This window comes from Lepisma saccharinum, chromosome 3 (genome assembly GCF_977018435.1).
Source record: "Lepisma saccharinum chromosome 3, izLepSacc3.1, whole genome shotgun sequence".
In the NCBI taxonomy this organism is placed as follows: Eukaryota; Metazoa; Arthropoda; class Insecta; order Zygentoma; family Lepismatidae; genus Lepisma; species Lepisma saccharinum.
The window spans coordinates 132657487-132670842 of NC_139231.1; the positions used below are offsets into that span (position 1 = coordinate 132657487).

The 13356-nt window shown below is 38.6% G+C and overlaps 1 protein-coding gene across 5 annotated transcripts in view; it reads right to left on the reverse strand.

Annotated features, from left to right (window-relative positions):
* LOC145985424 (glutamate [NMDA] receptor subunit 1-like) overlaps nucleotides 1-13356 on the reverse strand; it is an 81760-nt gene that overhangs the window by 38988 nt on the left and 29416 nt on the right. For 4 of the 5 annotated variants that reach the window (XM_083119438.1, XM_083119435.1, XM_083119436.1 and 1 more), the window contains exons 2-5: nucleotides 11699-11869; nucleotides 10423-10545; nucleotides 6768-6896; nucleotides 1036-1230 (exon numbers count right to left, since the gene is read on the reverse strand). In XM_083119438.1, the coding sequence (XP_082975564.1) occupies nucleotides 1036-1230; nucleotides 6768-6896; nucleotides 10423-10545; nucleotides 11699-11839 (588 nt within the window). In that variant the 5' untranslated portion in view covers nucleotides 11840-11869. The remainder of the gene's footprint in view (nucleotides 1-1035; nucleotides 1231-6767; nucleotides 6897-10422; nucleotides 10546-11698; nucleotides 11870-13356) is intronic. The other variant, XM_083119439.1, reaches the window with a different exon arrangement.

A 13356-nucleotide genomic window follows, 5' to 3' on the forward strand; every position in this document is an offset into this window, starting at 1 on the left:
TTTGTTTTCTTGTACTGTATACGTATGTAGTACTGTGTACTGTATGTATAAAATAAACCTGTACTGTACATGCTATTCTTTGTTATATAAACACATGTTTGATTATCCGCAAAAATCGTTATCCCCATAACCTTCAGGCCCAATTAATGTGGATAAACGACGTTCTACTGTAATAAGTTTGTTTTAAATTGTTTTTATTTTACCCACCATGTTTTGTCCTGGTTTCCCAGAACTTTCTCAATCTTACATCAAAATATACACACACAACACATAACCTTACATGGCTAGTCATTCTATATTTGTGCACAATCATGCTCTTGTGACTAGCCATGCAAGATTGTCTGTGTGTGTGTGTGTGTGTGTGTGTGTGTGTGTGTGTGTGTGTGTGTGTTTTTTTGATGTTTTAAGCTTGAGAAAGTTCTGGGACGAAATATCGCAGGAAAAATAAAAACCACTTAAAACAACCATATTATTGCACAAGTAAAAATTTTGTGTTTCTGCATTGAGGATTGAAATGTTTCTTCCCTATACGCCTTCATGGCATAGTGCTAAGCACAGGGGAGCACTTTACTTTACTTTTACCTTTTTTTTTACCTTTTTTCTTCCGATTCATTTTGAAGGACCACTGCCTTCATTAAGTGAGGTAATGGTGTCTGGGACGGAGATGGTAATGCATCATCACTGCTTTGTTTGTTTATTATTTTACATATGATTTCTCCATTTAATTATGAATTATAATACTAATATTATAAGTTATTGTTATAAATTAATATCAAGATTCTTTGGGGCAAAACTCCTCCAATACCAACAAAAATAACGTCCATTCAGAAACATTAACATAATTAATTTGACCAAACTATGCCCAGAATTTCTACACAGCTCACTCACTAATTAACATCTTGACAAGAATGCAATCACACACACACAGACATCCACAGTACAGCAGCAGCAGTAGCAGTATATTAGCGTTGCCAGCCAGACAGACGATGCCATTCCTGCAGATGCAACAGAGAAACAAGATTAAAATGGCCCGACCTGCACCTTGATCTCCACATCCTCCTCCATGCTCTGCGATGCCGTCGTGAAGCGTCCGAGAAGTGCACGGCCGTCCGTGTCCGTGCTATGGATGAAGACGATTTTTCTATAGTCTAAGTGTTTCAGGAGTTCCACCCATACGTCAGCCTGGTGGGAGTAAGGTGGAACGGTCCTCAAGAATGAAACGTGAATGTTCTGAAAAGAAATACATCCACAGTTTTCAGATCTGTTGGTCTCAAGGATTGTTCAAAATTGAATGATATTTTAACTTGCAATATTTTATGTAGAATTTATTTGGCTGCATCCGAATCGGCAGCAGATGTCCCCTAGAGCACTGTTCCATTCGGGGAATCAACCTACCTCCATTGTCGAAATTGGCAGCATACGAAGAGTTGGAGGGGAGAGGTGAAAGGCATGACAGATGCATGCTTCAACTCGCTGTGGCCCTGCAATTGGCAGCCATATTCCAACTTTCACTTTGTAGAGACAACGGCACTTGGACATTTTATCGTTAACACTGAATGTAGAAAAATTGTAAATGAAGAAATCACATGTCACATTTTTAATATGATTAGTAAATAGGTGGAAATCATTGTAATGTGTGGTTGGCCTCTGCTTCTGCTTGCCTTCTGCTTCCGTACTGTGCGCGTGCTCCCCAGAGTGCGTTAGGTGACATTTGGGCTGACACCTGGTAGGAAAAGTGACAACTGTACTGCAAGGGGACATGTAGATTCGGACAACTTCGACAGCATACGACAAAAATGGGAGAGAATGGGATGGAGTGCTTGCCAATTTGGACACGGCCTTAGTCTTCCATAGATTTTATTGAAGAAATCATAGTGAGTTGTGAGTTGTAGTGGATGGACGTGCTTGAATAGAGCTCCGCGCTTTCACCCCTCAGCTAGCCTGGCATTCTATTCTCCACCGCTGTACGTTGCCACATCTTCCGCCAGGTCAATAGCTTCACCGTGTGGATCTTCGGGGTTGTTATCATGTCCAAGCCTACACTATCAGTTGTTTCGACCAAAGTTGAAGAAATAGGCAAAACCATGGAAGCATTCCAGCAACGACTTGATGAGTTGCTAGACAACCATGGATCGGTGCAAGAAGATGCTGACCTCCGCAAGTCACTCCTGAACCTCAGAGAGGAGTTTGTGCAATTTAAGAGATCGACGAGCGACTCCATGACAGAGCTGCGGCGCGACCTAGAGAGCATGAACAAGCAGATACGCACGAACACCATTGAAATAGATGACCTAGCGCAGTACTCTAGGAGGAACTGCATTTTGCTGCATGGGGTCCCCGAAACCACCAACGAAGACGTGGACAGCATCGTGCTCCAGACTTTACAAAATAAGCTTCAGTTGCAGCACATCAAGCTCGAGCACGTTGACCGGTGCCACAGGCTTGGCCCTCCGAAAAGATCGTCTGCGGAAGTTTTGAGATCGGGAAAACGCCCCATCATAGTGAAATTTGTAAGCTACCGCTCCAGGAACGAGGTGTGGAAATCAAAGAAGATGCTAAAGAACTCGTCCCTATTAATTACAGAGTCGCTAACTCCCTACAGACAGAGGGTTTTGCGAGTGGCAAAGGATCGCGTAGGGACACGCAATGCCTGGAGCCAAGACGGGCGCATTTTCGTATTTCACGGAGGTCGTCGCTACCTTATATCTTCCCCCGAGGATCTTGACGTTCTCCCTTGAGATGGGGTGCAACGCGAACTGAGTACGAAGTGTAATGAAGAGCATATGTGACTTTTGTCGTTATGATACGCTGTGTATGAATAATTGTGTGTGTGATGTGTTCAAATCATGTGTGTTTAGTGTGAGTTTTTTGTCCGGGTTCTTGTTTATGTTATCGTTTTTTAATGTGAGTGTGTGTGTGTCATTCCCTGATGCTTTCCTCCATGCTATTCTGCTTGACAGGGTAAGTAATAATTCTAAATTTAATTTTGGTATGCTAATGTTTCTTCTCCCATCTTGTTTCTGTTCGTTAAACCTCAATTCTAAAAATGGCTAATCTGGCAACAACGCATCTCGGTGACAGTGGACGAAATTCTGAAGAGGGTCGTCGCTCTGCTAATTGCCCTGGCACTCCGCCCCCCGCGGTCAGCACAGCCGAAATTCTCGGAAATGAGCTGAAGACTTGTCCGAACTCACTGTTGGTGTCACACGTGAATGCACAGAGCATCGAAGCGCACCTCGATAGCTTCAAAGCTATTTTCTCCCCCCTGAATCTCCACTGCATTCTTGTATCGGAGACATGGCTTAATCCCCTCACACCCTCCAGCATGGTCTCCTTCCGAGGCTACAACGTCTTCCGAAACGACAGGTTGGGGAAACGAGGTGGCGGGGTGATGGCACTGATAAGGGAAGATATTACCGCGGTGGTTGTGGCTAAATCTGACGGTAACTACGCACGAATGACAGAATATCTTTTCCTGGAACTTACCATCAACAAACAGAAGCTACTTCTAGCTGTTGCGTACCGTCCACCTGGAACGTGCTTTGTAAATTGTGAGGAGGAACTGGCTAAACTCATTCCCATGTACTCGCATGTATTATTACTTGGGGATCTGAACTTTCATTTAGAAACTGACAAACCCGAAGTAAATAAATTCCGCGCTGCTATCTCTTCTTACAATCTAAATATTTTGAAGCTCGATCCTACCTTCCACACGGCTACGTCGCATTCTTGGCTAGATGTCATCTTAACAGGAGACTGCTCTCGAATCACCAAACATGGACAAACGAGCGCCTGCGGTCTCTCGTTCCACGATCTTATTTACGTTGCTTACTCGCTCAATGTTCCGAAATCCAAGCCAAACATAATTGAATACCGCGATTTAAAGAAAATTAACCCCGCTTCACTAAACGAAGATGCTACAAGAACCCCATGGAATTCAATAAACAGCTTCACTGATATTAACGATAAGCTTAATGAATTAAATAGTCTAATCTTACACCTTTTCGACAAACATGCTCCACTCAAGAAAAAACGCGTCACGCGGCCTGCTTCCCCCTGGATGACCGACAGCATTCTCGCACTTATGGCGGAGCGTGATTCGGCTCACCGCAGGTTTAAATTTGACAAGCGCCTCAAATCTCCAAATACTTTAAACAGTTTTAATAACTACCGCGTGTTGAGAAATCGATGTAATCAGGCCGTGCGCAATGCAAAGAGAAGGCTCTCTTACGAATTATTAAATATGCAAGGCAACCCCCGAATGTTGTGGAATAACTTAAGAAATCTAGGGCTAGGAGAGAAACGTAACGTAGATCCTACTCGTGTTTCGTCCCTTGATGAATTAAATACACATTTCTCTCTCTCTAATTCAATGAATAACGATGCTAAAAATGTTACTATTAGAGCTATAGCAAACCACAAAACAGAAATGATAGAGTTCAATTTTAACCCAGTCTATGAGTTCCAAGTTGCAACTGCAATCGGTCGGATCAAATCTGGTTCTGAAGGAGCCGACAACCTCCCATTGCGACTAATAAAGCTGATTTTACCTCATGTATTGCCATACATCACTGACATTTTTAATCTTTCTCTGCGCTCTGGTATTTTTCCAGATAAGTGGAAAATAGCACACGTTCTTCCTCTCGCCAAGACTGACCCCGCCACTTCCATTGACAATTTCCGACCTATCAGTATTCTTCCCGCGCTATCGAAAGCATTAGAATACATTGCTCACGACCAAATCAGCCGACATACAAATGAAGTTCTGGCTCCGTTTCAGTCGGGATTTAGACCTAATCACAGCACTAGCACCGCCATGACTCACATAACCGACGACGTCAGACAAGCTATGGACTGCAGACAGGCGACAGTTTTAGTTTTATTGGACTACACGAAAGCTTTCCAGTCACTCGACCATGATATTCTCATTTCCAAGCTAAAATCATTTTTTAATTTCACCACCTCTGCAACCGACTGGGTCAAATCCTACTTAACTGGACGTAAACAAAGGGTGGTTTATGATGGCAAGTGCTCGGCGCTATCTGAGATTACTTGTGGCGTTCCGCAAGGAAGTGTACTCGGCCCTTTATTATTTTCTTTATACATTAATGACCTACCAAATATCTTGAAACACTGCCGTTATCACCTGTATGCCGATGACCTCCAGTTGTACTATTCTGCACCCCAGTAATGTTAAACGATGGTATTTCCAAGGTTAATGAAGATATAGAGAGGATTGTTAACTGGTCGCTAGACAATGGCATGTATATTAACCCTAATAAAACACAAGCAATTTTGATTGCTTCCGATAAACTGAAACGTTACGTAGATCTTAACATTCTGCCTTCCATTCTTGTAGATTCGACTCACATTCCATTTAACCAAACTGTTAAAGATCTGGGAATTGTATTAGACGGAAATTTATCATGGTCACATCACACAAGTTCGGCGTGTAGAAAAGCTTTCGCATCTCTGTATTCTATAAGACGCATGGGCAAGTTCCTCCCCACCTCTATCAAGGCCAAACTATGTCAGTCCCTAGTTTTATGCCATTTAGATTATTGTGACGTAGCGTATTCCGGCTTAACAGGTGAGTCAGCTAGACGTCTGCAGAGTGTTCAAAATGCCTGCGTACGATACATTTTTAATTTAAAATATTGGGACCACCTATCACCTTATTTTCTCAAATTGGGGTGGCTACGTATGCAAGAAAGACGAACGCTGCACACTCTGATTTTACTTTACAAAGTTCTCAACCTCAAGTCACCTTCCTATCTCCTCTCTCGCTTCCAATTTCTTCACGAATTTCACGATCGCGACACCAGATCACGCAGCTCCTCAGTTCTCTCTATCCCTGTCCACAGATCAAACTTCTTCTCCAACTCTTTCTCCGTATCGGCTGTAAGACTATGGAATCAGCTGCCAGAAAGCACTAGAGCAGTAAGCTCCGTCGGTTCCTTTAGCAGACGTGTTCGCCAATCTCTTCAGAGTAGTTGTTAGATCTTCCCCTGTCAAGCAGACTAAAAAGCATGTGCAAGTGAACGAATTCTTAAAATACCTTGCAGTTACTTAAATACAATTTCAAATTTTGCATTCTTTCATTCCATATTTAGTTTTTTGTGTATTATATATTTTGTATTTTGTGTGTTATATTCAGGGCTTTAAGACTTGTGTGTATGAGTATAATGTGTGTGTGTGGACCTATGTGAAATGACTTAGTGTACTTTGTGTATAATATAATAATGTATAATTTTAAATGTATGGTTGAGTGGAAGAAAAGGCATTGTACGGCCTTAACTCCGCCATTTAAAACAAGGCATTAATAAATAAATAAATAAATAATTAATATAATGAACACTGTGCAGTTATAATTCAACTCATAAGGTATTATACAATGCAAATGAAAGGCCTGTTCACTAATTATTATTATTATTATTATTGTTGTTATGTTTGTTTGTCTCGGTTAACATTTTCATCGTGTTTCAATTGTATCATTGCTGAAGTATCTGTAAAGATATGATTTTGTCATCCTGTAGGTTATGTGGCAATCAATTCTGTGCAGAGTAATATAAAAATGTACAATCACTACAATAATTATGTATTTAAAGTGCATACTCTGGTTTAACAAGAAAATATGAATTCTTCACTTGTATCCTATCAGAAATTATGTGCAAAGAAATTGAAAACCATGTTAAAGACACCGTGCAAGAATTGGAAATTTTATGGCTTTACCAAGCTTCAAATTCTGATAATTTCAACTTTCTCACCTTATCTGAAAATGCAGAATCTCTTGAAGAAATGCCAATGACAGGAATGTGATAGAAGCCACTTGTATAAGACACAGCGGCTGGGGAGAGGTCCCCCGTGAGTGGGTGTGATACAATCACTACATACACCTACAAAATAATAAAACAAATATGATCTTAATAATATACAAATATAGAATTTTGTATTCATCTAGAAGATTTCAATATTTTTAAACTTAAAAGTTTTGTCCACCATGAATGTAATATTCCGTGAATGATCAAACCTGATTAAAATAAATGTTATACAAATGTCTTATTTGTATATTTGGTTTGTTGAGGAAAAGTTAGGATGTACACAGCCAATCACATTATATAAACATGAAGTATACAATCTGTTTATAATAGTAATAGTAGTACCACTAGAGGTAACTGAATGTAAGGATGAATTTCTTGGAAAAAAAATATATCAGTGACATTTACATTTCAGCAGAACAATAATTTTAATTCTTACGAATTAGCTACTGGAGATATGTAGTCTAGTGGTTTAATATATAGGTATTGCCTCTATATTTTTGATCCTTTGAAAATAACATTGTATTGAGTGAAGGAACTGGCTGTGAGAAGTTAGCTATTATAACTAAAGTAGGGTAAGCGGGGGGAATTGGGAGGTATGTTTTTAAAACGAAGCTGTGTAGACTCTGATACTTGTTTTAAGACTTTGGACCCAATTTATTATCTTGAGAACCTTCAATTACCATCTCTTAAACACGCTTTAATTTTTTTACCTCCTTATTTTATGCATTAAAAAAATTAAAAAGTAATTTACAACCCAATTAACCCCATGGGGGTAATTTGGAGGTATACCTAGAACTCACAAGATATTAGGGCTACAGTCTGTGGACAAAAGGGTGTTAAAAAAAGTAAAAACTACATTTTACACCCAGTTTTAATAGGAGGAAAAGAATTTAAATATTTTTGTTTTTTAAATTACAAATGTTTTTAAGAAAACTTCGCAATTTTGTTAAAACTAAATAAAACAATATTATCCCAGTATTCTAGGGCTTTGAAAAACCTACTGCTTACAGTTTATATATGTAGGTAAATGATAATATGAGGGTTGGGGAGTAAGTCATGGCAACCCAGTAATAATTCGACAGTCGAAGGATGTATTAAAAATTTGTTATATACAACTGAAAGAGTATCCATTATGGATATTTTGTTGGTAGGAATCATGAAAGAAAACCCAAGCAACCCTGTGACATACACATGTATTAATGTACAAGTTACAAAAACCTGTCTGACACATGTGCACCTTTTGAAGGTTTGTCATAATCAGACAAGTTTTTGTAACATGTGCACATGTGTATGTCACAGGGTTGCTTGGGTTTTCTTTCATGATAACAAATTTTTAATACATCCTTCAATTGTCGAATTATTACTGGGTTGCCATGACTTACTCCCCAACCCTCATACACACAGTAAATTTTTTTTGTACAACCTATAAATTTTTAGAGTATCTCAAAATTTTGAAAAACATGTGGGTAATTGGGAGGTAGTTTTCTCCCCTCCTTAACCCTCCCCCTTTAAAGTGCATGTACTGTATTAAGATTTTTAAAAATGCTTCATACTTTTTGGAGTATATTTACTTGTTTTAAGGCTAAAAATCAAGCAAGTCCCACTTCACAAAAAATTAGTGTTACATTTAGTTAAGGCAGGACAAACATAGTTTTTCACTTTTAAAGTCAGAAAAGTGCAGTAGTCGAAACAATATTTTTTTACTCGCTAGAGAATTGAAGCAAAATACTGAAAAAAATACAATTAGTTCCCAATGAATAAAGCTATCATTCCATGTACTAGTTATTGTTTTATGACAATACAGGAAATTAATAAAAATAAAATTAAATGATACCATCCAGTTACCCCACCCACCCAATCATTGTAATTCATTTTCTGAGTCTTTCTATATGCACATACACTTGCGTACACAGGAGTGGAGTTGACGGAGCTACAGCCCAACCTGAAAGTTTGAGAAAATCACAATTTTCAAATGAAAGCAATAGGGGTGTGCGGGACAGAATTTTTTGGGTCGGGATGGGAAATTTTTAAAATCCCGACATTCGGGATGGGAAACATTCTCAATTTCCTGACAAAGTCGGGAAATGTTCGAAATTTCCCGAAGCTCTTGAATTCTCGAATTCTACACGTCATTTTCACCATACGTGATTGTTGTATTTCTGGTACAAAAACTAACAATTTCCGATATGTTCCAGACATTTACAATGCAGAAAACGTTGAGAACTAACAACTTTTTAAAATGACCATTCGTTATTTCCTGACTGCTCGGGATCCCGAAATGTCAGGAAGTCATTTCCCAAAGTCAGGATCGGGATGGGAAATTTTTTTCCCGGTCCCGACTTTTCGAGATCCCGCACACCCCTAGAAGGCAATAAATAACTCTGGAAAACCCAAAGTGGTAAATAAATGCAAACCCCCTTAAAATGACCCTCAATTAATATTTTTGTCATTGAACAACTTTTAAAATGAAGGTTAGAAATTGCGATTTTGAAATATTTTATAGTGTATCCTGCCTCCTCCCATAGAATGCTGCCATGTAATACCCACCTTTACAATTCCAGCCCCATTTGAAAAGAATTACTGCATATGCTAGTGTGTACATAAGTTTGTACACGGAAATTGTAAATTGTAGGATGCCAATATTCTTAATCGCATTCAATGAAAATTGAGGAAGTTAATGTTGTGGGTCATATTTCTCTTCTTTTATGTGATTTTTTGGTAATCTTCACTCCGTGGAAATATGAAGAACATACTTCCAAAACTTTTGCATTAAGATGAATTTGGTTTCATCCAAGCATTTTTTTTTTTTCCAGATTTTTCATTTCATTTCTACAACTACAAATGATATTTCCTCAGGTAGTGTTTGGTAACATGAAATATGAGAATTTTTCTTATTTCTTTGACAGAATACTTAATTTACTTGAAAATCTTGACTTTCCCAGTTGTATATTAAGCAGCAAATACTACAATTAAGAATTATCATAATATTATACAGAATTTTTAATATTTTACATCATTCTTATAGATTTGAAATTGCATTAAATTTAATATAAAAATTGTTGTCTGAAATACTAACCAGAAATTAAAAAAATAGTGATTAGAAATTACAATATTATTTAGTTATTTTCCTTTAGGTACCTATTGTATTTTGTATTGTAGATCTTTTACCCTTTACAAAAAATAAACCTGACTGATATATATAGCATATTTGTGATGTATTTATCTTATAACATTGTGCGCAATAAAATATTCTGTAAGAAATTCTTTGATTTGATTTGATTTGATTTCTTTTACTTTGCTTTTTGTGCCACTTTTGGCTAATTTGCGAAGATGGAAAATGAGGGATGATATGATGTAATTGATGAATGGACACTGAGAAACATCCATGCCCAGGCCAGGATTCGAACCCGGGACCCCTAGCGTCATAGTGCGATATGCTAACCACTCCGCCACAGGGGCCGGCTGTAAGAAATTCTGAACATTTCAAGAATCAATATCTAGCAAGGATATTGGCAGTGCAATCAGTTACAGTTCAAAGTGGTATCAATTTAACTTTAACTCCAATACAAATTCCATGGAAAAAACATTTTTTTTATCTCACCTTTTTCTGAATAAGCTCACTGCACACACTGAGAGCTGTCTTTATTGGATTTGGATCAATAAGCACCGTGGAAGCATAGAGGGTGACACCCCTTTTCACGTAGGTCATGTCGAAATTTATGTGCTAAAGGAATAGAACAGAGCATTTAGTAGTTATGCAATATTACTGTTAAGTTCAATATATTTTAACAAGTGTAAATAAATGGAAGAGACATTTTAGCAAATCATACTATAAATTGTGAAATTGTCATTTCAATTTTAAAAACTATTATTACTGATACATCCTTGAAAATAATTCCCATAATGCATTTTCAAACCTTACTTATCCTAGTATCTGATGCTCAAAAAAAATTCAGTTTTATTTATATTGTATTCATAAAATAGTAATAAAAGTGATGTCTCTCTTTAAAGTAAGTTATAACTTTCATTTGAGGCCAAGTTATGTCAGATGATTATTTATACTTTCCTTCAAGTAAAGCTGACTCAATGGCCAACTTTTGATCTCACCACTGAAATAAAGCAGTTTCCGTAGATTACTTTGAGTGACAGTTGTTCCTGCATCATGACCAGGGTGGTATTTGTAGGGGAGGATGGGGGGATTTCCCCCCTTCTGGGTACTTGCAGCCCCTACTCTGCTTGATAAATTTTATCCATGGGGGAAATGTTATATGGCATAAAGTCATTATGTCATGCTGTTCCTAGACAGTCAGTAGAATTTCCCCCCACTGGTAAAGGTAAAGGTAAAGTGTTCCCCTGTGCTTAGCACCACGCCATAAAGGTGTATAGGGGGTGTGGGGGTAACGCCCCACACTTTCTTGATCCGGTCGTGAGTGGGGGTGATGTGATCAGCATCACGCCCCTGACCGCCTTTACCCCCCAGGGTTTCCCCCAGGTACCCATGTTATTCGACGCTGGGTAGGCGCCGGGGCCGCTTCCACCGTTAGAAAAGTTCCCGGATTTGAACCGGCCGGGGATCAAACCCGGGACCTTTAGCATGAAGTTTCCCCCCACTGGAAATTTCTTAAATACCACACTGACCATGACAAAGATATTTTGAATTGACGTGAGTGATTCTTTCCCCCTTGATTTTTATTTAGAATGTATTGTAAATATTGCAACAATGCTCCTTGCATCTTAAATATAGACTAACTTTCGATACAATAAAGTTAGTACTAAACTTTCATAACTAAATTTATAACTTTTTCATGTTTTTCCCAGAAGAATAAGAATCCTTAAGTTGAAATTAATGCCAGCATTGTAACGTATAATATGCTTACCATGATTGTTTCATTAAAAAATGCCTCACTTTCGGAAGTGCTGAGAACTCCTCCCAGCTGATAGAGGGTGGGATTTTGTGTGTGCACCAGACCATTTGCAAGAATTGTTAGAATGACTGCAAGTTGTAAATGAGTGTCCATGGCTTTTGACTAATGCTAGAAGCCACCATACTGAAAATAAGAAATCACAGTTGAACAATAAATACACATTCTACATAATTGCATTTGATCTATCTAATATAAAAAAATTATAATTTCTATTACGAACATTCTTCTGTAAAAAAACACATTGTACATGGTATCAGTGCCTGAAGTGGAGTATGTTGGCTGGAGTCGAGTCTTGGTTTAATGTGGTCTATGGCTTAACATGGTGACAGTGAGGCAGCTGGGAGAATGCTTTGTGAAAAATGTTAGCTGGGGGATACTATCCCCTGCATCTTCCTTCACTGTATGAAATTGAAAGTTTGCTCACAATTTCTGTAATAAATTATGTGATAGCTAGAGCCAGTATATTAGGGCATCATGATACGAGCAGCATATAAAATTTCAGAACAAAAGGGTCTATATTTTCCTTTCCATCAGGGTAGATCACTACAAAAAAGTTTTTGCGCTCAGACAATATTTGCTGTTGACGCAAACCAGAAATAGCCAAATATATATATATATATATATATATATATATATATATATATATATATATATATTAAAATGACGATTTGGAGGGTTTTGTGTCACACAGACGTGGCCTTCCGGGGCCTTAGGTTTGCCATATCAAGTATGTTGTGTGCTCCAATGAATAAGGAAAGCCATCTGGTACCATTTGTCAAAAGGAACGAAGCAACAGGGGCCAAAAACCGCCGAAAATAAAAAAAATATATAACGTTTCTAGTGTTGCAGGTTGCCTATCTTCCATCATTACGCTGCTTACCTCCAGATGGCCCTCACACACAGCCAAAGGAGCAGTGACACGTACAGAGGGCGTCAATATCCTAATCAACCTTTGGTCTATTTTGACGATACTGGGAACACCTGGGGACCTTTACCTCCAACATTTCTGGACTTAACTTCGTCCAGAAGTTAGAGTGTGCCACATCAAATCAATGACTTCTTGACATTTCAGTGAGCAAGTGACAAGCTTGTGCTGGAAGATTTCAAGAAATTGTAGACAAGAGTATCCAGTTCCACAGTTAGCAATGCAAGAATCCACCAGCTTCTGAAGAAATTGCATGACAAACGAAGTTAAGCTACGAGGAGTGGTGTTCCGGAGGATGAAACACCGTTTCGGAAGGAGTTGGAGTAATTTCAAACGGCTACAGAGAGGAAGTTGTTTGACTGTGTCATGTAGATGTGAAGACCACTCTACATGCAAATGTGCCTTGAAAATTCCTTTAAAAAATGTGACTTCTTGCAATATCAACGATCCAAGAGACTGCAGCACATGCTAATAATAGACTCTAAGACCACTCAGAACAAGAAGCACTCGAGGGCACTGCAAGACATGGAGATAGAGGAACAAAGGGCTGAAAATATGTGTCAACAAGGGACTCTCAGCCCCGAGTACCTTCTTAAGATGTCCAGGAAGCTATTACCACTTCTTCGGACGTCTATGAAGGTGCGGAGGCTCCCGTCTACTATGTCCCATATACACGGAGAAGACA